Below are 26,464 nucleotides of genomic sequence, written 5' to 3'. Positions count from 1 at the left end.
TTCATTAAATAACAATTACACTAATTACAAAAGAAGAAGAAACTCAGAGACCAGTAGGTCTCAGTCCTTTCTGGTGAACAGAGTAAAAAGACTTGCCAAGTTAGCGGGCCACTCAGCCCGCAGGCTGGGACTTGTTTGGTTTGCTTCTTCAGGAAAATCGACATCTCCCTAGAACCCTTTAAGGGAGAGCGCTGTAAGTAGCTGCTTATGTTTTGCTCACTTCTATTATGGGAATGATGTATGATTTTTTTTTTTTTTTTTTTTTAGAAAGGAGGAAGGAGAGGGCCTACTGCTCCCCAAATGCTGGAGGAATAGAATGTTATGTTGGAGTTTGCCTGAAGGCACCCGGGAGCGTCATTGCTTTGTAGTAAATAATCTCCTTGGAACTTTGATTTCGCCTAAGTAATTATATGAAAGAATTAGGTTGCAGGATCATATTATTTTTCTAATTTAGAAACAGAAAAGGTAACAGCAGTTTCTTAACAGGGTTCAGATTAGATCCCAGAACTCCTAAGCACCTGACATCACAGAGTAGAAACAAGGACAGCCCGCAGTGGCTCAGGAGACTGAGGGGCCCCTTGGGAAAAACTGGCTCAGCCCACACATGAGGCCTGTCCATCCAGCAGCAGGTTTTCAGGGAACGTTTTATTTGGGAAGTAGTTTTTTTCAAGAAAAAAACCCAAACTCCCTCCCCTCTCCCAATTTGTATCTATTTTATCCATTTATTCAAGAAATATCTGTTGAATGTGCTTACTGGTTTCCAGTCACTGTGATAGGCGACGGGTCAGAAAAAACAGTGAACAAGGCAGTTCCTACCCCACAGAGCCCGAAGCCTCCTGGGGGAGACAGTGAAGCAAACAGGCAATTACAATTCAGTAAGACTGCAAATTAATTTTTGAAAATGGCACCCCAAAGTATATTTCTTCTGCATGAAGAACCTTGCTTTGACCCCACATCTGCTTTCAGCGGCGCTCCTCTTCAGTTCCATTTTCTGCCGCTCTCCTATTAAACTCCTCTCTTCAAAGGATGGACTGTGAACAGTTGTCCTTCCTTTTTCAACCACTCCTTACAATCTACTTCCATCCTCGCCGAGCCGCTGAATCTGCTTTTCTCAATGTCACCGATGACTTCCTTGTCACCACATGCAGTGGCCACTTCTCTGTCCACAGTTGGCCTCATCTCTTAGCAGCTGCATCCACGTGGTAGCCCTGCCCTCCTTCATGAAACTGATTTTCTCCTACCTTCAATGTCACCACACTCCTGGCTTTTCTATCTCCATCTCCTGTACTGCCTCTCTCATCTGTAAAGTGGGAATAAAAGTAACACCTATCCCATAGACCATGGAGAGGACTAAATGAGTTAACACGTGTAAACTTCCTTACATGAAGCAAGCAAGAAGCATTTGCAAGCAAGAACCATGTGGTAGTAAATTCCTACCTTCCTCCTCCCCATCCCTCTCCTCCTCGCTAGACTGTAAGATACATGGATTTCCTCTTCTGTGTTATATTGCCAGACCCAGCCTTGGAGGCTGAGACATAGTAGTTACTTAACAAACATATACTGGATGATGGATGGATGGATTGTGTTTCTTATCTGCATTGTGTATAGCTCCAAGGTTCTGTGGAGGTTCCTCAGAGTCTCTGGGAATGACAGAGCAGCTAAGAGGGCAGGATAAGGGCAGGTCCTTACCATCTAACTGACTTCAGCCAGAGCAACGCCACTTTTATTGCTTTATTTGTTTAGTTTGCTTATTTGGTTGTGTATTAATTTATTATTTTGGTTTGCAGAAGTATTATACAGCTAAAAGCAAACAATGTTTAAAAACATTAGATCCCACATCCTCCTAATAATTTTATAGATTAAAAGAAGTATCTAGACAGAGGGAAATAAGTAAGGTAACACCTTGGATTTAACACCAGTTTCCTGTAGCTGGGGGATTCTGAGTGTAGCTGAAAGCCTCTGAGGTTCAGGATAGTCACAGACAGAGTTCAGGCATCTGCTGTGTGACTGGACTCGGCAGCCTTCTGAGCCTAACCCTGGATGCTCTGATTTATGTAGAGTCTCTCTTCTGAAAACCAGAAATATCACTTGTTTTCAGGTTTTTTAATCTACAGATTTACAGATCACCTTTATGCAGAATAAATTTTTGCTGGTAATAAAATCGTTTTAGGAAACAGGTCAAATCCATACATTCTACCTGATGGCAACTGCCATTTTAGAGAGACATTTTTTCATCAGGTGTCCACTGGCAACTACCACTGCCCCAGGCTTTATGTAAGAAAATAAAAACTGAGATCAAGAAAACCATTAAGCATAAAAGAAAGGACATTTTTAGCTCTGAGAGCTTTCTTTCTCGATTGTGTTTTTCAGTGTAACTTTGCGAGTTTAATTTAGAAACACCCAGATGTGTTCTATAAATACGTTGTACTTACCGCTCGGTTAGTAACTACATTAATTATCTTATTAGGGCCCAGTTTTTCTCAAATAGGCACTCTTTTGCTGAACCATTTAGAGCATTGCAGACGACTTGCCAAGTGGCTTTCTCCATGTTGATGTCCCACACAGGTCCGCTTTGGTTCTCATCTGTACTGCACATGCAGGTCTATACCAAAAAATATATGCATGTTTGCACTAGGTCAGTTCCATGGCCAGCGGTCAGTGGACTCAGAGTGGCCCACGTAAGGCTCTGGATAGAGCTTACACTTGACTTGAAACATCCTTCTTGGTGGAGGATTGCTTGGAGAAGCAGGGAATGAAAATGTCACTAATTTCTCTCTCTCTCTGACAGTCTGCTTGTTGTCACACTAATCTCTAATTAGAGGCTTCAGGTTGGCGACACCCGATTCTCACTTAACACTGCAGGCCTTTCTGTGATCCTCATCCTCCCAGGTTCTTTGCTTTTCCTCACTGTGCTAATTCAAGTGAATAGAAAGCAATGCTAGTGTTAACAGGCAACCCACATCTCATGAAAAAAGACAGCATGAAGCCAGGCCTGTTGTGATATTGACAGAGCATAGCACTTCCAATCATTGCAGATTCTGAAATGGAATGACTGCATTTGACAAAGTTGACTGAATTTATGAGCCTGCATTTTCAGTATCTGTCTCTTTCCATGCTTTGGGACTTTTAGATGAGTTTTTTGCCACTCAAGAGTAATATTTCTTACCTCTCTCCATAAAGAAATCTATTCTTGAAGGCCTCAGGCTAGTAGGAGGAGGTTCATGCGTGAAACATAGTGCATTGTGGGTGGCCTATAGTCAGCTGACTCCCATAGTTAGCAGGTGGCTTTTAGTCTCCAATAAGATGATCAGTTTTTCTTCTTAAAATTACATTAATTACATTAGTTATGCGTGCCTTGTCCTTCCACCTCATGGGTGGTACCTTGAGGAAGCACTACATCCATCCATGTGACAGCTGGGGTTAGGGTAATCTTCCCTTCCATTAGCTGTTAGAAAGACGGGCCGTGCCCAACTAGAGATCCAAGACCAATGCTGAAGGAGAGGAAACCAGTCTGTTTTTACCACATTCAAAGAATATACCTTTTGTTTCAGGTAGGGATGAGTATTTGTAAAAGATGGGCCAATAAGCTATAGGAGCAATAGGTTCTTTTCTCCAGAACCCTGGACTCAATTTCACATAGAGGGCAGCCTGGGAGGCAAGTGCATATGTGTTGTCTTCAAATAATCTTAGTTCAGACTTTGCCTTCAGATTCCCTGGAGCAGAAATCACCAGCACCCTCTGGGAGCTTTACCGTTGAAAGCTTTAGACCAATAGATCTCAACCCGAGCTGCACATTGGAATGTCCTGGGGGAGGGGGAGACTTCACTGATGCCTGGGTCCCACCCGCTCAAGATACAGGTACAGTTAGTCTGTGATATGACCTTGGCATTGGGGTTTTTAAAAGATCCCCAAGTGATTGGGTGAACAATTGTGCTGAGGTCCGCTGTATTCTTATGTGTGTTCTTGTTTGCAGACACGGTTTTATTCATCCCATGTCAGTAAACATGTATCAAACATTTGTTATGCCTGAGTTGCTGTGGGGTTCATGGAGAAGAGCCTTGGCTTGACTAAGAAAGGCAGAGGGAGGAAAGGAATGCGAAGTTGACTGTCAAGTGGAGACAAAGAGCAGGTGCTTTGGCTCACACCTAGAATCATTTTCACAATTCTCACCAGTCTGGGAAATACCCTTTCTCTGCATTGTGGGCTCTGCCCGCAGCCTGTTCATGCATACCGAGCTACTGCTGTATCCTCCTCCAGACTTCTGGAAAGCTTAGCCTTGCTGCTGAAGAGAAAGGGGTGAAGTGAGAGAATGTCAAGGTTGCTCCAAATTTTTCGTGTCCTGGACCTCCCTGTTCTAACGTAGGGAAACATTGGCAGGACATGGTATGTCACCCAAGCAAGGATGTGAGAAGTACCGCTGCAAAGGGAAGGAAATAGAATCCCCAAAGAGAGCCTGGTGCAGGTTGTTGGCTGTGCAGGGTCCTGGGAAAATCAGTGTATCATCTGCTGTTTTATTCTTTCCTTAGTGTCCTATTTAAAATATTTTAAACTGCACTTGGATGACTCATCTCATTTACATGCACACTTGACGTATCACTAGAATTCACGTTACCCTTATCCATTTTAATATGTGCCCATCTTGGGGCCAGTGGGCACTTGCTTAAAGAGTAGTTGCGCCTCATGAATATGCATTGTCCATGCTGACTTTTGCTACACCTTATGAATGCCAGGTTCCACTGATAGCCAGTACAGTTTTCCAGAGAGACAAGAAACTCAGAGAGAAGCAGATTCTGGAGGTGTATTGCCCCACAGACAACACTCTGCCTCTGGGCCGCCAGGAGTCAGCCTCTGGGGCTGTTAGCAGTGAGTGACATTGCCCAGGGAGTCTGTGAAGAATGACAGACCAGTGCGAGGGCAAGAGCCTTGAATTAGGAGAGAGGAGTTGAATGTGCTATTTGCAGCCCCTTCACAGGTATACTGTGGGTTCTTTACTTTTCCCACCTACAGATAGGGGATTCATTTTCTTCACCCCCCCTTTCCTCAGAACAGAGCTGTGTGAAGCAAGAACTACTGTAGTTATACACTTGATTTTGCTAGATGAGCTGGAGAAACATGCCTTACACAGCTTACAAAGTAAGGGACAAACTGGCATTTTATTCTGGCTCCTGAGTGGGTTTCCTTTCTTCCCTGAATAATATGTGTATGTTTAGTACATGTGTACACAGGCTGATGCCTCCTTGTCCGGAAGTTCAGTTAAATATCCCTTCTTTTGGAAAACCTTTTCCAGCTCTCCTGGAGAAGGTCATGTGCCTCTGTCCACAGCAACCTGCACGGCCCCTAGAAATCAGTCTTCAGGCTTTGCTGTTGCTGGTATACTTGTCCATTTTCCCTGCTCAAGAGGACTAGAACCATATATGTCAAGTTGGCCACTCTACCTCTGTCTGGGACACAGAAAAACGTTTTGATGGGTGGGAGTCTGGAGAAAAAACAATGTCTGTTTATGTCATGGGCCAGTTGCTCTGCCAGAAGTTCCCTTGTTTGTCCTGCAGCTTCATCACATTTCTGTCCTGTTTCAGAGTCTCATGCAACCACAACTCCACAATGGAATATTCCCCAAGCCAAGTGAGATCTATTATAATTTACATTCCCACAGAGCAACCATTTTGAAGACATTGTAAAGGACTTTGAAATGTATTTATATGTAAATCGAAATCATTTCTTGTACTGTCGATAGAAAAGGAATGTCAGTGAACAGTTTAATGAGCAGGTGATGAGCTAGGCCACAGTCTGGCGCTTCCTGCATCTCACCGTTACCTGTGTGCCAAGGCAAAGTGGCACAGTGCAGAGATCACTTCTTTTTGGGTCCTGGATTCAAATCCCGACTTCCATTTACAAACTGCGTGACCCTGTGTGAAATACTAATTCTCTCTGAGCCACAGTTCATCTGTAATAAGGAGTATAAATGTGTATATGCCTGGAAAATAGTAGCTGCTCCCTGAATATTTTTCCTATTCCCTTCTTGCTAGAATGGAGGCATACTTTTGTTTTGCCTTTATTGGCCATTAGGATGAAGAATTAACAAATCATGTTCAACTTTTTGCCAAAGTAAACCATGCTGAAGAGAAGAAAATGTGTATGATTTGTCCCCTACCACGTGAGTGTCTTATTCTGATGAGTACAGTGTTTCTCAGTGGGGGGCATAGGACAGTTTGGTTTGAAGAAGCCTTCCTTGTCTGAGACTGTACTGTGAGTTGCAGTATTATGTTCATGCGATCTGGAACAACAAATGCCATATGTCACTGTGATGACAACACCAACAACAGCAACAGAAAGTTCCTCGGATTTCCATTTGCCCCCAGAGAGCAGTAAAGGCAGGTACAATTCCTGAAGCCCAAGAAATTAGAGGAGGTAGCATTATTTTGAGTCAGAGGATCTGCCCACGGTTCCCCTTCTGCCTCCAGATAACTGTGACATGAGAAGGGACCTTAAATGTCGCAAAATCTCAGAATCCTCTGTGGGGCCCTCCTGGGCCTGCCGCCCTGAGTGGAGTGCTGATGCTGTAAACAGAAGTGTTAAGTCTTCGGAACCATGTGGGGTTTTGCAACGTTTTGGAAACTGGCTCATATCTAGTGACCATTAACGTGTTTCTCAGTGTTATCCATCAGTGTAGTGTGTCACTGATCTCCAGGAAGGAAGGCTGTCCCCATTTAACTCCAGTATGGCCCAGGCTTTTCCTTAGTACTGCCTGACAGCAGCATGACCCAGCAGAAATTACTGAACCACCAGCACGAGTTAAAATTATTGGAAACCTGAGGAAAGGTGTTATTTGGAAAGAGGCGCCCGGTTGGAAAGGAGAGTAGCACAAAGAATCACCTTGGGTATGAACTTCAAACGATGAAAGGAGCTTGGAGCTGCCGTAAGGGCAAGACTTTAGCCACTGCTTCCCCTGTAGCAGGAACAGTCTGGGAACGAGGTGAGGTTATGTTCACTCTTTCTGTTGCAGTTGGTGATTTTGTGCTTACTCGGTACCTGTTCATTGAACAAGTACTACATTAATTTAGCCGGCAAATATTTATTGACTAGTTACTAGGTGCTAGGCATTCTGTAGGTGCCAGGGATTTGGCAGTGAACAAAACCAACAAAAAACTCCTGTCTTGTGAGCTCATAATCTAATGGGGCAAGAATATGCCAGGCAGTGTGCGTAGGACTGAAAACAAAGAGATGACTCAATTCTCTTTGCTGTTAAGAAACACAGTCTAGTAATGCATTTTATTGTTATTGGTATTTTCAGAAGTGGTCAGTTTTGCAGGGAAATACTCTCCATTTAAAAAAAGTGATTTTTTAAAAAATGATTTTAAATGGTTTATTATATTCATGAATGTGAGTTTAATACACTCAGGTATCAAATATGTCCCCCATCACAAGAAATGTGTCCTATTTTAAAACATGAGACAAAGAGGAAATAAGAATCAATTCACATAAACGGTTTCTTCTGCAAATTTTATCAGAAATCGTATTTTTTTGAACAGAGGTATCATTGGGGAGATACTTCAGACTTGAGCTTTCACTTAGCTGAAACTTTCTGGGGAAAGTGTTGATAAGGAGGTGAAAAGATGGGTGTGATGGTCTAGAGACATTGGCTAAACTGAATCTCAGAAACACTGAAGGTTCTCTCCTCACCCTTCCATAGTAGTAGCAGGAATAGAAAGGAACTATGGTGTGATTTACCTTAATTAGCATAGCAATTTACCTCACTTTTTCAAAAAGTGCTAATAGATGTTAACTCAAAATAGATTAAAATAACAGACAAATTGCTACTACCTTGGAAAGAGTTATAATAATTTTGAAAATGTAAATTATGGCTATGCAGCCTTTGGAGAGAACTATAAAATCCAATCTTTCTTATATTTAAAAAAAAGCATGTGGTACACACTTTTTTCCCTTTAATCACAGTAATTTCTTCAAATGACACCTCTGCATATTTCTTTAGGAAGATAGGCTGCAGTTTTCAAATCTCAGGTGTAATAGAGGAGTTGCCATTGAGAGTTTTCAGCAAGAGGAAAAGAAATTGAATACAGAAAACGAGGGATCATGGAGAAATGTAAAAAAAATTCATTTATGTTCCTTTTTTATATTACACAAATTTTATGAGTTGGAACAGAGAATGGTTCTTTTCATTCTAGCAAGTGGAGTTGTGCATGACAAAATGTCTGCAGAAACGTGTATGTAGGCATAACAATTTAAAATGCTTTGGACCCTCCTGGTGTCTAACACTGAACTTTTTCTCTGAAACACCAAAGTGCTTATGGATTCTATACAAAGAGGTGAGCATAATTTGTACTTCTGAGGAGTAAATGAAAATAACTTTAGTATAAAATTTGTCATACTGTATCACCAGGAGACACTGTAAGTAAAAGATAGAACCTTCCCTATTGGGAACACATGTATTTCCCCTGAATAGCTGCTACCCAGCAAAGCTCTAAAATGGAATATTTGCAATTCCTTCTCTGCTTTGTCTTCTAAAATTTCTAGAGCACAGTTAGCAAAAAGATTACTTAGAAGACATATTATATCCACAAAGGATTGCTGGTTTCACACAGCCATACAAAACCAAGTTATTGTCTATTCTTGCCCATAACTTTTGAAAGCCAGAGACCTAACATATTCTGTATCCTCAGCTATAAGTATACCTCACTTTAGGCAACCGGAATAGGTAAATTGAATTTTCATAAATCAAAGGATATATACAATATTGGGAGAGCAGAGAAAAGAAATTAACCTGACCATGGAAAGCTTTACCAAAGTGAATAATTATACCCTAATTTATATACTTCATAAATTTATCTTCATATATCAAGTTTGCTTAAGGTAAATTGCATCTATCTTCCTGCAAAAAACAGTTAACTACATAGAGACATTTTCTGCATTTAAAAATTGAACATCCAAAACAGATTGCCTGTCAATTCCTAGGTACTGGACTTTGTACAAGCCCATGTGTAGATCAGAAAAGAGCGCAGAAGACAGTCCCTTTCTTTATAGTGGGATTAAATCTCTTCTTGGTTTTCTATCACGCTTTCCTTGAATACGGAGTGGCGTGGACTTTCTCCCCTTGCCATGCAGTGTAGGTTTTCTTGGCATCCTGTCTGACCAAATGACTTCAGTTCTTTCTTAATGAGACCTGCATCCTTATGGGGTTGTTTATGACAGAAGGGAGGAAGGTAACCTAAAAAGCACAGTGGGGAACATCAGGTAAAGAAAAGGGAGGATATTCTGAAAGTGGACATTTAAAACCTGGACTCATTCATTAAGGAAAGTTCTAGAATCACCTTCAGAGAACAATAAGGTAGAATAGACTTCTTCCTGTATATGAAGTATGTTTTAAAGCTTACTTCTCGCCCTGTGATTATTTTATTTGGAACATTACAAATTATGTTACCAAGGTTCACTTCTGAAACATCTCAGAAATTGACCAATACAGAGAATTGGTCACCATACATATTATTAGTTAACTTGTGCACCCAATAACCATTTACCAAGTGCCTGCACTAATAATAAGAGCTACCATTTGGGGACCTTTTTAAGTCAGTCACAGTACTGAGCTTATCATTACACTTAATCCTTACAATAATCCTATGACTTTTAAGTACTTTTATCCTGTATGTATAGTGGAGGAAGCTAAATCTTAAATAAAGTGAAACCAGGGTTCAGACCTGTTTCTGGTTGACTCTCAAGTCCATGGCATGAACCACAGTTGCCATGTTTCTTCTCTATGTTGCACACAGCTTGATAGCCTTAAAGGTAAAAGACAGTCTCTGGTCCCTGGGGGTTCTTCTTGCCCAGGAGGAAGCAATAGGCAAGTAAAGAGTGAGAGTGCTTAAATAAAAGAAAAAAAGCATGCAGGGTGCCCACCGCAGGTGCACAGAGAAGGGGGTACCTACCCCAACCTCTCTGGGAGATAGGCTTGCTTAGGGAAGGCTCCTTGAAGGAGAAAATTCCTTAGCCAAATAGGAGTTCCTCAGAGAATTGTTGGTCTGTGTGATTAGTATGTTAATGCCTGGTTTTGCCTTGCTCTTGAGTTTCCATTTTTTATTTGCCATTTGGTGGGGTTTTTTTTTAAATCATTCATTCACTAATAACTAGGCCTGACTTGTGGATAGAAAAATGATCATTGCTCTTGTGGATGGCACACTGGGGCAGGAGAAACAGACATTAAATTAAGTAATATAACACTTATAAGCTAACTTTATAAGTGTTACGGAGACAAAGTGCACAATGTTGGAAGAGTAAATAACCTAGAAGCCTTACCTAATATGAGGTGGGGAGACCAAGGATAGGTCAGTGAAATGACATTGGGGAAATGACATTGAAGTTATCATGTCAAGAATAAGTAGGAGGTAGGCATGAAGAGAAAGTTTCTAGAGGGAAGTGGTTAAAAAGTATTCCAGGTTAAGAGAATAACATGTGCAAAGACCCTGAGGCCAGAAAGAACTTGGGACAGTTTGATCATCTGGAATTAAGATAGGTGACTGGAGTATCAAAAATATGCTACCAAAATAGGCAGAGCCAGATGGTGCATGACCTTCTAAGTGTACTGTTTTAGGCTGCCTCAACCCAAGCAAGACTTAGATCATAAATTTAAATTAAAAATTTGAAAACACTGTTTTAAAATCCTCTTAAGGCCATCAATTCATATTCTCAATCTAATTTGTATATCAGTTTTTCATTCTTATTTTAAATGATTTTCTTCTTGCTTTTGAAAACAATGTTGTATGTCATAAGTAGCACAAAAAGAATTAACCACGTGGTTTGGTTGAATTTGGAAGGCAAGCTGAGTTAAGTACAAGGAAGTCTTGAATAGAGAGGTGTTCTGACAGATTAAGTATCATCAATGCAGTGTTGAAATATCAGGTCTCAATTTTTTTTAAAAAAAAGATTATATATACCAGTTCTCCAAATCACCCATAAAACATCATGTTACTTCAGAAAAGTGTAGATGACTGGATGTCATGATCATCATACTTCTAAGCAGGCTTTCAAAGCAAACAGCAAGGGTTTGATGTTGTTTTAGGTATTTCCTGGTGGTCCTGATCTTTTTCAAGAATAGACAGACATGGAGAGGGAGCACGAAATTATGTATCATAAGCACCTTCTTTCAAACCAGCTTACTCAGTATAAATGAAATATTGATGTATTTGAAAATGCCCAAGTGTTCAATAAAGATTTTAAATAAAGCTACCTAAAAGTTGTGGTTCTTAGGTTAATCATTTATTTATCTAAAGGATGAAGGAAGCTGTCTACTTCTGTGATATGAACTGCAATCAGCTTAAAAATAATTGACAAATTAATCCCTTCACAGCACAGCAATTGTAAAGGTGTTAGTTTTAATTAGGCCTGTCTGATTGCCTTCTCTAATCAAGAATCAAGGTGGTATCTTTGATGGTTAAGGTCTATTGGGGCCATCCCTGACCTGCCAGCCATGTATGTTTTAATTATTGATTCCTCACATTTCAGCCCTTTTCACAAAGGGGCTTGAAGTTTGCAATGCCTTAACATTTAAAGGGAAGAAAAATAAACATTTTTCCCTACACTTACTTCTATCTAGAATCCTGCAGATCCTCTCTCCCACTCTACAGTGTCGCCTGAAAAAAGCTGTCAGGTTGATGATGAAGCTAAATGCACATTAGAATGCTATCTTCCTGCTGCCTCTCCTCCCGGGCGCTAGCTTTTCAGTGGGCATTGTTAAGATCTCGACAAGTCACTATCATTTATGCTTCTAGAAAACACGTTTGATTTCTTGATATCCTATGTCTTTTTAAAAAAAATCCCCGAGGGTGAATGTAGTACTTAGGAAACCGGGAAGGTCAGACAAAAAGGGCCGCCTCGCTTCTCACCGAACACTTGCTCACACTGCTGAGGAGGAGTGAGGTGAGGGTTCCTGTTGCCACCATTAGCACATCAGAGGACACGGGCAGCGGGTGATCTCCGCCTGCCCCATGCTTGACTACACCTCTTCTTTGGTTGCAGGTGAACGAAGTGACGGTGGAGCAGCTGGTGCAGCAGTACCCCCACATCACCTTCAGCACCGTGCTGCAGGACTGCAAGAGGACCTTGGAAAGAGCCTATCAGATGGGCTGGACCCCCAACATGTCTGCCGCCTCCTCCTAACACTCCTGCTCACGCGTAGGTCCGCCGGCATCAGTCAGCAGGGCAGACGGGAGTAGGAGATCTGGGACAGGCGATCCCTTGGAAGGGTTTTAACTGTTCCACGTGTACGGGTGTACCCGAATGTGTATATTTGTGTCTTGTTTGCATACTGCATAGCATAAGCGCAATTGCTATTTGTTCCCAGGTGAGCTGGGTGGGGTATTTTTTTTTTTCTTAAAAATTAAAGATTTCAAAAGCCACAGACCTTTTAGTTTTTAAGTTCAAAGACTTATTTCCCTAAAAAATGTTTTCTTCCTGTAGAACCAAAAAACATCAGTCTATTATTTTGAGCTTCTAACTACTGCCTCTTGAAGATGCCCCCAAATCAATGCAACTGCCTTGTCTTTTGATGGGATAGAAGCATGCACTTCTGATGATCACCAGCCCGGAAGTGATGTTGCACTAATTGGAAACCAGGAAACCAGTACCGTGCAAAATCTCAAAGACACACACACACACACACACACACACACACACACACAGAGTTTCTCACACTCCCTCATAAACATGCACATGTGCATGTGTACACGACTCCAGGGCAGTTTCTTTCTAGACCGTTTTCTGACAGAGGGGCCTTCCTCCAGGTCATCGAAGGAGCATGTCACCCACTGTGGCTCTGCCTAACTCACTGTATCCACAGATGGCCACCTTGCTCTCTGGAGGTGATGTAGCGACTAGAAAGAATAAAGCCTTCTGTGAAGTTTTTATGTGGAGGCAACAATCTGAACTCCCCTGGCCAGCTCACAAAAGTTAATTATTCATTATTTTGCAAATGTGTTCTGTTGAGTCCTGAATATTTCAGCGAAGTTTTATGTTAACGTTGTGTTTGCTTCTATTTCATGGATTGTAACTGGTCCAGATATATTTTAATGATATTTGGAGCTGACCTTAGCGTTCTCCACATTAAAGGCACCAATGTAATTTAATAGTGTGCATTTATTTGAAAACAACCCTACAGATCATTTAATTATTTTTGTTAATTTTGGTAATTATGAACCTATATTTCTGAAATTTGGAGGTAGTCACATGGTAGAAGATTAATGAATGAGATATAAGTAGACAATCTTCCTATTGCTTTTTTTTCTTTTTTTTTTTCCTTTGCTTTGCTTTGAGCTTTAGAACAGGTTTTATGGATATATGCATGTTATTTTTGAATAGTTCTTGTGCTAATGCAAAGATCTATTGCTGGTTAATGTATGAGTTAAGAGGAAAAATTAGAAAATCTTTTCATTAAGATTCTGTTCACACTTGTCAGAAATAAACATTTATTTGTTTAAAGATTGCCAGCTTTCAGTTAAGACAATATAAGTAAATGAATATGTGTTTTGATTTCACACATCTTTACAATTAATTCGTAGTAGGGACTCAGGCTCAAGTAAACTTTCCTGTGTCGAGATTTATAATCAAGACCGCATGGAGCCTTTTTAAGCTAAAGAGTGATTATCTTTCACAGTAAAGCTAGATACAAAACCCTGACTTGTGAGTTTGCTATTTATTCTTCCCCAGTGTGGACATAACTGATTTTTTGGTCTTTAACAGATATACTAAGGTATGAGTTTCACTTTCTGTAAGTCCCAATATGGCTAAAATGATACCAGCTGCAAGAAACAAAATATAGCTTTACATTCAAATACCATTCACTTATTTATAAAGACTCCTTTTTTTTTTTTGTAAACTCCTTTTTTTGTAATCAATTTTTACAATTGATTATGTCAAAATGTTTCTGACGTGGCATTTTTTTTTGCTTTTAATCCCAATCAGTTAAGAAAATCTACTTAGTAACCACCAAGGTTATTTTTCCATCACTAGATAGGTTACTAATTTAAAAGGAATACAATTTGTGTAAGAAAAAAACTATTATTAACAAAAGAATTCTTCTTGCACATCAAATAATATCGTTTTCCTATTCATTTCCCCACCACTGAAAAATATTTTAATTCACAATATTTTAACTGGTTTTTAATCCAAAACTAATTTATAAGACAGTATGTATAGTAATAGTAGCTTGAGTGAATAAGCAAAAGTTTAATTTTTATATGTCACACTATATTTTAAATAGTTAAAGAAAAAAACAAAAGAAGGGAGAGCCATTGATGATATGGATGATGCCATCTCAGTTCAACGTTGTAATCTTTAGAGTGTTACAGTTTGGTTGTCAAATGGTTTCAGAAGTGTAAAATTGATTTTTTTTTAATGTTGCATTGTCTAAATCTAAAATACAGCACTATAACATGCTTTAGCTTGGGGGTGGGGTGGGTGGGGGACTTGCACTTATTCTTTAAGATGTTGACTAATCCAGAAAGCCTGATGCAGCATAACCTGGAAAATTGCTTTGGTATATTTGTAGAAATCTGTAGAAACATCATATCCAGCCTCAAAGCATTAATCTCAAAAAAACAACCAGAAAAAAAAAAAAAAAAAGCATCACCTTGAGTGATTCTGTGATGGTTGTTGAATGTGTTCTCATTAGATGCTTTGAAATGAGGCTTAAAATGATTTCTGGGCAATATAGAGTTTCTTGTTTTGCTTAGAATGTCATAAATATATGTGAACACGTTTAATGCAGGGCTTTGTATCCTCTCCAAAATGTCAACAGTATTTTCAGAATAAAGACTATGAAATATATTGCTGTAGTGAAAAATTCTGGTCCTTTGTCTTTAATGTCTTTTTGAGTGGATAAAGGAAATTCACCCAGTTTGTAGTTTCTATATTTCCGTGAATCTTTTGACCTTGCAATGGGTTGCAATAAAAGAGAAACAAAATACTTTGTCTTTTGTTTTATTTTAGGGAAAATAAATGGCCTCTCTGATGCTAGTTGGGTGTGATGCATGCAGTGGTTTGTGTCCTTGTGTGTTTCACTCCTGACTTTATGTAGGCTTGACTAACCAGGATAATGAACAAGACTGGGTTTGGGAGGTTCTAATTTGGCCAGCGATTACTGAGATAGTTTAAAACCTTAAGGGTTTAAACAAGTGGTTTGTTTAAAATCCCATTCCCTAAACAATCATTCATTTGCTTTGCCCTTTATTCAGTTTTTCAAAAGTAAATAGATGAATTTATTGAGTAAAAAACATGGACCCAGCCCTGTCATTTAAAGATAAATAAAACTCATTCCCATCCTCATTCCTCATAGCCTAGCAAGAAGACCGTTTTTGAAAACTAGCAATAGTCGTGGAGTACAATGGGTGTAATAAGAGGCATAATTAGAGGGAACACATGAGCCTCACGGAAGAGGTACTTCTAATGAGAGCTGAAGGAATAACAGGAATTTACCAAGCTTAGTGTGGGGAGGGAAGGGAGAACAACCTGGAAGATGGAAAACCATGTGCTAAGTCATTCAGGAATGAGACAGCAAGGCAAGGTCAGGCTGAGGAGGTAGGTAGACAAGCAAGTGAAATAGAAAAGCATCTTCTGTAGGGGCAGAGAGTAGAAAAAACCTCTATGGAAAAAGAAAGGCAAATCAAACTTTTCATGGGCTACTAAAGAGATTGGATTTGTAGGGAATCCTTTTCCCTTTTCCTTCTCCACTAGAAAAGTCTTGCCCTAAATTCTTTCAACCAGTAGAAATTTAAATTCAGGACTTCCATTTCTGGCAATATGCGAGAATGAAGATCCCAAAAGATTTTCTGCTATGTAACGTTGAAAATTTTTCAGTGAAATAATTTTAAATCCTTTTACCTTAAATTTTTTTAAGTTTATTCATTTATTTTGAGACGAGAGAGAGAGAGAGAGAGAGAGAAAGCATGTGCACACAAGTGTGGGGAGGACGAGGGGGAAGAGGGACAGACAGAGAGAGGGGGCAGAGAAAGAGGAAGAGAGAATCCCAAGCAGGCTCCACACTGTCAAGTACATAGCCCAACACAGGGCTAGACCTCACAAACCCCGAAGTCATGACCTGAGCTGAAATCAGAGTGGGATGCTTAAATCAACTGAGTCCCCCAGAAATGCCTTTTTAAACCCTCTTAAGTGACTAGCTATGCCTGCAAGAAAGCAAAAGAAACCTCTTGTGACCAGGAACAGAGTGGGGACATCAGTCTAAAGCAGGGGTCAGCAAACTATGAGCCTAGGCCAACCCTGGCCTGATGTGTATTTTTGTAAATAAAGTTTTATTAGAACACACAACAACACCATTTGTTTATGCACTATCTGTGGCTGCTCTTGTGCTACACCAGCAGAGTTGAGTGACTGTGGCAAAGGCCATGCAATCTGTGTTCTAGAAAATCCCCCAGGTGATTCTGATGCATACTAAAACTTCTATCCCTAGAGAAGCTTGGAAACTTGCAAAATCTGGGAGACTATATTGATCATTACAGCCTAGAGAATGTGTATAAAACTTTGGGCCCATGAATAATTGGGACACAAATCAAGAGTTCACCTCACATAAAGCCAGGATCCCTGAAAGGCAATATCCTTTTACAAATAGTGAACTAAAATAAAAGAAAACAAAAATCGAAGAAGCAGTCACTTTCAGCCTGGGCTAGTCTTTGGTTATTTCATTGTTTTTTTTTAAGGTTTTCTTGAAAATTAATAGCCACTGGCTACCATTCACATGGTTTAGTACCTGAATCTACAGTATTTGCATAGTTTGTGTTGCTTAGTTGTATTTTAAAAGGATTCATTATAGGAATGCTCATTGCCTGACAAAAGAAAAAAAAAAAATCACCCCTTGAGAACTGTACCCTTAATACAGGCCTTAAGAGAAACCCCACAAATAGAGTGGCTATTTATTTATTTATTTATTTTTATGGCCCCAACAATTTGTTCTTTTTTAATTTTTTTTTTTTTAATTTACATCCAAGTTAGTTGGCATATAGTGCAACAATGAGTTCAGGAATAGATTCCTTAATGCCCTTACCCATTTAGCCCATCCCTCCTCTCACAACCCCTCCAGCAACCCTCTGTTTGTTCTCCATATTTAACAGTCTTTTATGTTTTGTCCCCCCCATTTTTATATTATTGTTGCTTCCCTTCCCTTATGTTCATCTGTTTTATATCTTCAAGTCCTCATATGAGTGAAGTCACAAGATAAATTTGTCTTTCTCTGACTAATTTTGCTTAGCGTAACACCCTCTAGTTCCATCTATGTAGTTGCAATGGCAAGATTTCATTCTTTTTGAATGCTGAGTAATACTCGTGTGTGTGTGTGTGTGTGTGTGTGTGTGTGTGTGTATACCACATCTTCCTTGTCTGTTCATTCATCGATGGACATTTGGACTCTTTCTATACTTTGGATATTGTCGATAGCATTGCTATAAACATTGGGGTGCATGTGTCCCTTCAAAACAGGACACCTGTATCCCTTGGGTAAATACCTAGTAGTGCAATTGCTGGGTCATAGGGTAGTTCTATTTTGAATTTTCTGAGGAACCTCCATACTGTTTTCCAGAGTGGCTGCACCAGTTTGCCTTCCCACCAGCAGTGCAAAAGAGATCCTTTTTCTCTGCGTCCTCACCAACATCTTAGTTGCCTTAGTTGTTAATGTTACCCATTCTGATGGATGTGAAGTGGTATCTCATTGTGGTTTTGATTTGTTTTTCCCTGATGATGAGTAACATTGAGCATCGTTTCATGTGTCTTTTGGCCATCTGGGTGTCTTCTTTGGAGAAGTGTCTGTTCATGTCTTTACCCCATTTCTTTACTGGATTGTTTTTTGGGTGTTGAGTTTGATAAGTTCTTTATAGATTTTGGATACTAACCCTTTATCTGATATGTCGTTTGCACATATCTTCTCCCATTCCATTGGTTGCCTTTTAGTTTTGCTGACTGTTTCCTTCGCAGTGCAGATGCTTTTCATCTTGATGAGGTCCCAGTAGTTCATTTTTGCTTTTTAGCCTCAAGACATGTTGAGTAAGAAGTTGCTGCAGCCAAGGTCAAAGAAGTTCTTACCTGCTTTTGAGCCTCGAGGCTTTTGATGGCTTCCTGTCTTACATTTGGGTCTTTCATCCATTTTGAGTTTATTTTTGTGTGTGGTGTAAGAAAGTGGTCCAGGTTCATTTTTCTGCATGTCACTGCCCAGTTTTCCCACCACCACTTGCTGAAGAGACTGTCTTTATTCCATTAAATATTCTTTCTTGCCTTGTCCAAGATTAGTTGGCCATATGTTTGTGGTCCATTTCTGGGTTCTCTATTCTGTTCCATTGATCCAAGTGTCTGTTCTTGTACCATACTATCTTGATGATGACAACTTTGTAATACAGCTTGAAATGCTGAGTGGCAACAAATTTAAACTCACAGTCTAAAATCACAGAGAACAACAGAAAATAAAGCAACACTAGTGTAAGTCAACAGGAAAAAAAAATAATAGCCTCAAAAGCTTCAATATTAAATTTTCAAATAATAAATAATAAATTTTCAAAATAAAGTTTTGATGTATTGAAAGATATAAAAAAAGTTATTTAAAACACATATAAGAAAAAAGAAGCAGATACATTCTTAAAAGAACTAAATAAAATTTTTAGAAATGAAAAATGTAATAATTGAAATTAAAATGGAAGGCTTGAGTAGTAGTGGTATTCAGCCAAAGGAGGGATTTGAATTTCAGATCTACTGAAAGGTATATTGAGTAAAGTGAAAAGGAAGTTAACAAAAAGTCTTTTTTCTTTTGTATGGATAATTTCCATGTGGAAGACTGAGAGATTAAGACACATGGACATAGTATGAGACTTTTCCAACCAATCACTCTAATCTTACAGAAGAAAAAATAGAATAGGTTATAAGTAGACCATAAGAGACTTTTCAATACACAGAACACTCTGAGGGTTCTTGGGTGAGGTCATGGGGTAAGTGGGAGACGGGCGTTAAGGAGGGCACTTGGGATGAGCACTGGGTGTTATATGTAAGTGATGAATCACTAAATTCTACTCTCAAAACCGTTATTACACTATATGTTAACTAACTTAGATTTAAGTAAAATTTTTAAATTAAAAAAAGAGATAACAGAGTTTCCATTTGTTGTGGAGAAGAAAAAAATGGGGAGGAGAATATCAAAGTCTCAGTTTGGGATGAGTTAATTTTGAGATGCTCATTAGACATTCAGTGAGTATGTTGAGTATGCAGTTCGATACAGGAGGTCAGCTCAGAAGAGGGTCTTATCCCTGGCATTTAAAACTTCACACCTCTCTGTCACCATCATACTTGGTCATCACCCATTAGTTTAGATAGAAAGAGGTCTAAAGACTGTGTCTTTGGGCACTCCTTCATTTGGAAGACTAGAAGAGAAAGGAAATTGAAGTGGAATAACCTGAAAAGTAGGAAGAAAACTGAAAGTGTGTTCTATCCTTGAATCAAGTGAAAACAAGCAAAATTAAATAAGATGTTATTTAGGGACACGTGTATTTATAAAAAGAGGAAAAGATAAAGGTAACAATTGCCCAATTTCAGAGCAGTGGTTACCTCTGTGGGGAGCAGGCAATGGGTTGGGGTTGCAGGATCCCACAAAGGGTCTTCAAATGAATCTGTAGGTTCTATTTTATAAGTTGAAGTGTGGCTTCACCAGTATTTGTTTTATTAATCTGCATCATAATGTATGCTTCTGTAAACATTATTTTGTATCAAATATTTTATTAAATTTTAAAGGAAAAGTGTTTCATGCCTTGTTTAAAATGATTGATTATCAAGAATTGCAAGGTTCCCTACCGGTTTGGTAGTGGAGATTAGCTCTGTGGGAAGCAGGGTTTACACAACCCCATGTCTAAGCTGGTGGCAGAGGCAGTAATTCACCCTTCTCTTCTCTTGGGCTGGGAGCATAGCGTTGCCCAGTTCTACCCGACTGGCATTGGAATTGTAAGCCAAACAGCTGTCCAAGTGGCACTGAGGCAGCTGCGAGAATTCTTGTGGCATATCTGTCATGTCATTACCACAAGAAGCAAAGGACCACCACACTGTTTTATAAAACAGTGGGGGACCCTTTCATTATCACTTCATTTTTAATTACACAGATAAATCTGGTATCAAACCTTTTAGTAATACAGAGACTTGTCTGATAATGTGATAACCTATTACTGAAATGAGTAGTTAGGGTCAAGTCTATCCATTTCACTATAAATACACCACAGTTGATTTACCCTTATTACCATTGGTGGATTTTAGGTTGCTTTCTGTTTGGGACATCATGCTTATAAAAATTATTTCCAGTTTCTTGATATATGTTGTAGTAATAAATGCAGCAATATAGCTTCTTCAGTCCCTGCAATGCAACCATCTCCAGAAAATAAACTTCGGCACAGTAAAATCGTCTCTATAAGAACTCCAAATGCCATCCTCTTTTTTATGATTCTTCTTAGCTAATAAAAGTATGTATATGGATGCCATCAGTCCAAGAAAAGAGAAACATCCAAAGGCAAGTGTTCGTTTTGGCTCTTTTATTCACCATGTGACAGATAGATGTTTCTTGTACTTTTCCCAGTTTGGCATCACTTGAGAGATCTAGACATGAGAGGCATTAACATTGAGTGACCTGGGAATGCCTAATGAGACAGGCTGACGGGCACTCACTGAGCCTTAAATCTCCCAGTGGTGTGGCTGTGGCCGTGTGTGTGTGTGTGTGTGTGTGTGTGTGTGTGTGTATGCACATGTGCTCACACGTAACATCCAATCATAGGTGATGTCTACTGAAGGCAGTCTGTCCAATCTTGTGTTCTTCTTTGGAGTTTTTAGTGAGTAACGCAATGAAAGATGAAAGTGTAGTGCCTAAAGAAGGACTTTTTAAAAAGAACTGCTATTAAAAAAACAGGTGCTGCATTGATGATCCTCTGTGGTCAATGGCAAGGGTAATTTTTACAAATAATTGCAGAATAAACAGAGAAATCTCAGCAAACTTGGTTTGTTAATAGAAATGATTCTATGGTATTTTAAGCAACATCTTGCAACTGAGTCACTTACTGGCTAAAGTGGGGGGGGGGGAGACATCTTGATAATTGGATTTCAATAAAGCTTTTATTAATGCTTCTTTGATTCCACATCAAAAGTTGAATTACTATATGGGGTTCAGGCATGTGGAGAGGCAAATACTAGGAAGCACACTTATAGATAACTTAAATAATTGGGCTTAATGTGAAAATTAAGTTAGCGACACTCCTCTTTATTAGATAATTTAGATGACTGCCTTTGCTCAAATGTGTACTAATGAATGTGTGGTCTCTACTCTTCTTCCTGCTGTTGAATGTTACTGTTCCTGTTTCTTCCTAGCTCTACTTCACTCTAACCATTAGCCAAAGACTAATAAAATTGGTGGTCAGAATCTTCATGCCTTTCAGGATTAACTATATATTTGAAACTGATCCCCAAACATGGAATTGGGGGACATGGGAAGCTGGTGGTGGCAAGAATGATTCATGAATTATATAAAACACTTAGTGTTTTAAAACATTTTGCTGTGAGTACAGCAGAATAGAACACATTCATGTAAAGTTGTAATATGGTTGTGTAGTAAGTTCCACTTAAGTCAAGAAATGGAGCATGACTGGCACCCTGGAAGCCCTCACCCCAAGTACCCCCTCCCCGGCCCATGCATCATCCTGTCTCCAGATGCAACCACTCTCCTGAGCTCTATGGAAATCATTTTCTTGTTATTTTTGCTGTACCACCTATATGCATCCTTAAAAATGTGTGGCACCTAAATGGCTCAGTTGGTTAAGTGTCTGACTTCAGCTCAGGTCATGATCTCGCAGCTGGTGAGTTCAAACCCTGCATCGGGCTCTGTGCTGATAGTTCAGAGCCTGGGGCCTGCTTCAGATTCTGTGTCTCCCTCTCTCTGCCCCTCCCCCCACTCGTTCTCTCTCTCTCTCTCTCTCTCTCTTTCTACACACACACACACACACACAAATAAACATTAAAAAAAAACTTTTAAAAATATAGTTTGGTTTTGCCTGGTTTTGAATATTGTATGAAAGGACATATTCTGTGTATTGTTTTTGACTTTCATTTTTTACTTGATAGTGTTTCTAGGATCCATCCATTTTGTTGTGTGTAACTCTAGTTTATACCGTTTTATTGCTACTTAATATTCTGTTGTCTGGACATGCTACTATTTATCCATTCTGCTATTGAAAAGCATTTGGCTCGTTTCCAGTCTGGGACAATTACAAATCCTGCTGCCAAAATCATTCTTGTACAAGTGTCACAGTGCACATAAGCACACATCTCCAGATACAGACCTAGTAGAGCAAGTACTAGTATTTGCATGTCTTCAATTTTATTAGGTGATCCCATACCATTTTCCAAAGAGGTGAGCCAATTCACATTTCCACCAGCAGAGTATGGAAGTGCTTAGTGATCACTTATTTCCTTCTTATTGCCATGTAGTGATATCTTGTCCTGGTTTAGTCTGCATTCTCCTAAATATTAAAAAAGCTAGGTGCCATTTCATATGTTTTTTGGCCACTTAGGAAATAACAATTGCAAAGATCTTTATACCAATACTTGTCTTTCCACTTCAGAGAAAAGAAAGCATGTAGGAGAGGGTTGAGAGGGTTGCCAGAGTTTCCCTGCTGTATTCATTGCAGAATATAGCGGGTGGGGCAAAAGCTATGCAAAGAGGGCAAGGTAGGTGAGGGACCCAGGAAGAGCTTTATAGATTAAAAAAACGAAGCTTTACTTTCCTGTGACTTTTATTATTACATCTTGATGTATGGAAGGAGGCCATTATGTTGGATTTAAATGAGAAGTTACAGGCATCTGAAGAGTGCCTTAATGCAAGGTTATATGGTTATTGTGATGATGTAATTAAATTAAATCTGATGTAAACCAATCAAATAAGAATGGGAAAAAGAGAGTTGTCACTCCGTTGCTAGGGAAACAAAGTTGAATGCTTTGGAAATTGAGATGAAAGGAAAAACACAAAAAAATCAAGTCAGTTACAGGGCACACAAGATGTAGAATTTGAGAAAAATTATAAAAACCCAGAGGGAGTTTGCATTTAGATTGCTTCAACAATGAATTTAAATTGACACTAGAAATCATAGATTTCTGGTATGTTATGGTGATGATTTATACAGCAATGACAATGTAGAATGCAACTCAAATGGCTTTGGCTATATGCATCAAAAGATTAGCCAATGAATGTGTGTGTGTATGTCCTATATTAATGTAAATATATATGTGTGTGTGTGTTTATATATGTGTTTTATATTTATATTGATGTGCATATATGTTTTATATTAAAACAAAATATTGAAAAAATATATGAACATATATATTTTTAGTGATATTTTAATAAACTTTTTAAATTAAGTAGGTAACTAGCTGTCCTAACTTTATTATTAACATGGCTATTACTCGACCTGCTTAAACCGAAACAGATATCCAACTGATGAGAAATAAAAAAATAACATTTTTTTCAATTGAAGTGTAATTCACCTACAATAAACTATACGTATATTAAGGTACAGTCCTCTGCATTGTGACAAAGGTGTAGACTTTTGGAACAAACATCACCAACAGGCTATACAATTTATACAAAACAATATATACAATGTATATGTGTGTTAGTGCATACATATACACACATATGTGTATATACCACCGTAGAAATGTCCCCAATCCTCTCACCTCACCACAGACAACCACTGTTCTGAGTTCTGTCACATATTCTTTGCCTCTTATTAAACATCTTATAAATGGAATCATACAGTATGTGTCCTTTGGATGTAATGCCTTTCCCTCACATAATTGTTTTTGCGATTTATCCATGCTGTTATGTGTATCAATCATTGCTGAGTCCATTGTATGAATATACCACATTTTTTTATCCATTCTGCTGTCAATTGACATTTGAGTTGATACCAGTTTTTGACTACTATTTATAATGCAGCTGTAGATAATTTTGTACAACTCTTCTTATGGAATATAGTACTAGGAGTGAAATTGCTTGGGTAACTACTAGGAGTGGAATTGCTGAGTGACAGAATATGTATATAAACATAGACCTTGTTAAAAACTGTTTTCTAAAGTGGTTATACCATTTTCCACAGCCACTACTACCAATGAATGAGAGTTCCAATTACTCCACATCCTGACATTTGATGTTGTCAGTATTTTAAACTTAACCATTTTAAGAGTCCATTAGAACTTTAATTGGGATTTTATTTCAAAGTATGGATAGAGGGTGCCTGGGACGCTCAGCTGTTAAATGTCTGACCCTTGATTTCAGCTCATGATCTCATGATTTGTGAGATTCTCTCTCTCTCTCTCCCTGCCCATCCCCAACTCCTGGGTTTGTATGTGTGTGTGTGTGTGTGTGTGTGTGTGTGTGTGTGTGTGTGTGTAGGCACACACATGCTCTCTCTCTCTCTCAAAATAAATAAATAAATTTTTTAAAATATGTCGGGATAAATCTGAAGATAATTTACTTATCAACAATACTGGGCCTTCTAGTCCCTTAACATATTTTTCCATTTATTAAACTTTAATTATTCTCAATATTTTGTAGCTTTCAGAATAGAAGTTTTGTGCTAGTTTTATTAAAATCATTCCTATGTACTTTATGTACTTTGATGTTACTATAAATGGAATTTAAATTTTGTATTTTTATTTTTATCTTTTTATGTCTGTATTTTATAGAGTGAGACAGAGACAGAGAGTGAGCGGGGAGGGGCAGAGAGAGAGGGAGACACAGAATCTGAAGCAGGCTCCAGGCTCTGAGCTGTCGGCACAGAGCCTAACGCAGGGCTCGATCCCATGGACTGTGAGGTCATGACCTGAGCCAAAGTTGGACACTTAACTGACTGAGCCACCCAGGCACCCCTAAATTTTTTATTTTTAAATTGTTTGCTACTACTATATAGAATTGCAGTTTACTTTTATGTATTGTCTTGCATCTAGCAATCTTGTGAAACTCACTTATTACATCTTAGTTGTTTGGGTGATTCCTAGGATTTTTTTAAATCCAAAATAGCATAATAATAAGGATAGTGCTTATTTCTTTCTAATATTTATGCCTTTTCTTTCTTTTGCTTGATTTATTCATTGGCTTATGAGCCCCAGTGCAATACTGAACAGACCTGGTGAGAGCTGACATCTTTGTTCCTGATCTGAGGGGGAAAGCATTTAGTTGTTCACAATTAGGTATGTTCTTAGCCTTAAGGTTCTGTAGATGACCTCCATAAGGTTGTAAGGATTTTATTTTTAGTTTCCTGCGAGTTTTTATTGCAAATAGGTATTGAATTTTGTTAAATGTTCTTCTTAATCTTTTAATATCTACCTTCGCATTTATTATTTCTGGTGATCTTCATTACTTTACACTTATTTTCTCCTAATACCATTTTTATTTATCCTGAAGAAATTCCTTTTAGTATTTCCTTAAATCAATTGATATAATCATATAGATTCTTTTATTTATTTTTGTTATATTATGACCTCATAATATTTCTTTATTTTCCGAAAGACTATGTAAAATTAGTATTATTTATTTCTTATATGGTTGAAATAATTCTCCAGTGAAATCGCAGGGCCTGTAGTTTCTCTGTAAGAAGTTTTTTTGTTTTCTCCTGTGTCAGCATAACACAGGGGATTTTTTTTCATTGCATCTGAGTTATAGAATTTATTGTCATAAAATTCTTCTTAGTTCCTTGTTAGCTTTTTTTAATATATATATTTTTAATTTTATTTCTAGGAGAGAGAGAGAGACAGCATGAGCAGGGGAGGGTCAGAGAGAGAGGGAGATACAGACTCTGAAATAGGCTCCAGGCTCTGAGCTGGCAGTCAGCACAGAGCCCGACGCGGGGCTCGAACCCACAAACTGTGAGATCATGACTTAAGCGAAAGCCGGACGCTTAACCCACTAAGCCACCCAGGCGCCCCATCTTGTTAGCTTTTTTAATGTTTGTAGAATCTCTAGGATCTCTTTTCCATCCTGCTATTAGTGACTTGGGTTTTCTCTCTAACAAAGCTTTCATGAGTTCAAAGTCATGGACCAATAATCTAACTGCCTAAAGGAAAACAAGGTTAAAAATCAAGAAAGGAAGATAGCAGAAGACAGAAACTCTGCAATGCATAACCTATAGGTTCCTATCTATAATAAAAATAACTAATAGGTAGTGCAGGAGAAGGAAAAGCTGACTTATACTCAAGAAAAAAAAAAATTAGTCAATCGAAATAGACCTGATACGATCCAGATATTGGAGTTAGCAGACAAGGACTTTAAAGAAACTATTATAAATATGCCCTAGTACTTTGAGAAAAAAAAAAAAAAAGTGATCATAATGAGTGAACAGATGGGGACTCTTAGCAGAGAAATGGAAACTATATTTTAAAAAATGGAAAT

The 26,464-nt window shown here is 38.7% G+C and overlaps 1 protein-coding gene across 1 annotated transcript in view; it reads left to right on the top strand.

Moving 5' to 3' along the window:
• The window catches only part of FBXL17 (F-box and leucine rich repeat protein 17), a 500,090-nt gene extending 485,465 nt beyond the window's left edge, over positions 1 to 14,625 (top strand). Inside the window, exon 9 of the mRNA XM_039245603.1 lies at positions 12,025 to 14,625. Within this exon, the coding sequence (XP_039101534.1) occupies positions 12,025 to 12,165 (141 nt within the window). The 3' untranslated portion in view covers positions 12,166 to 14,625. The remainder of the gene's footprint in view (positions 1 to 12,024) is intronic.
• Positions 14,626 to 26,464: the final 11,839 nt, after the last annotated feature.

Source organism: Hyaena hyaena, unplaced genomic scaffold (genome assembly GCF_003009895.1).
Source record: "Hyaena hyaena isolate Hyena2069 unplaced genomic scaffold, ASM300989v1 scaffold_264, whole genome shotgun sequence".
Lineage (NCBI taxonomy): Eukaryota > Metazoa > Chordata > Mammalia > Carnivora > Hyaenidae > Hyaena > Hyaena hyaena.
This window is presented reverse-complemented; position numbering and strand designations above follow the sequence as displayed.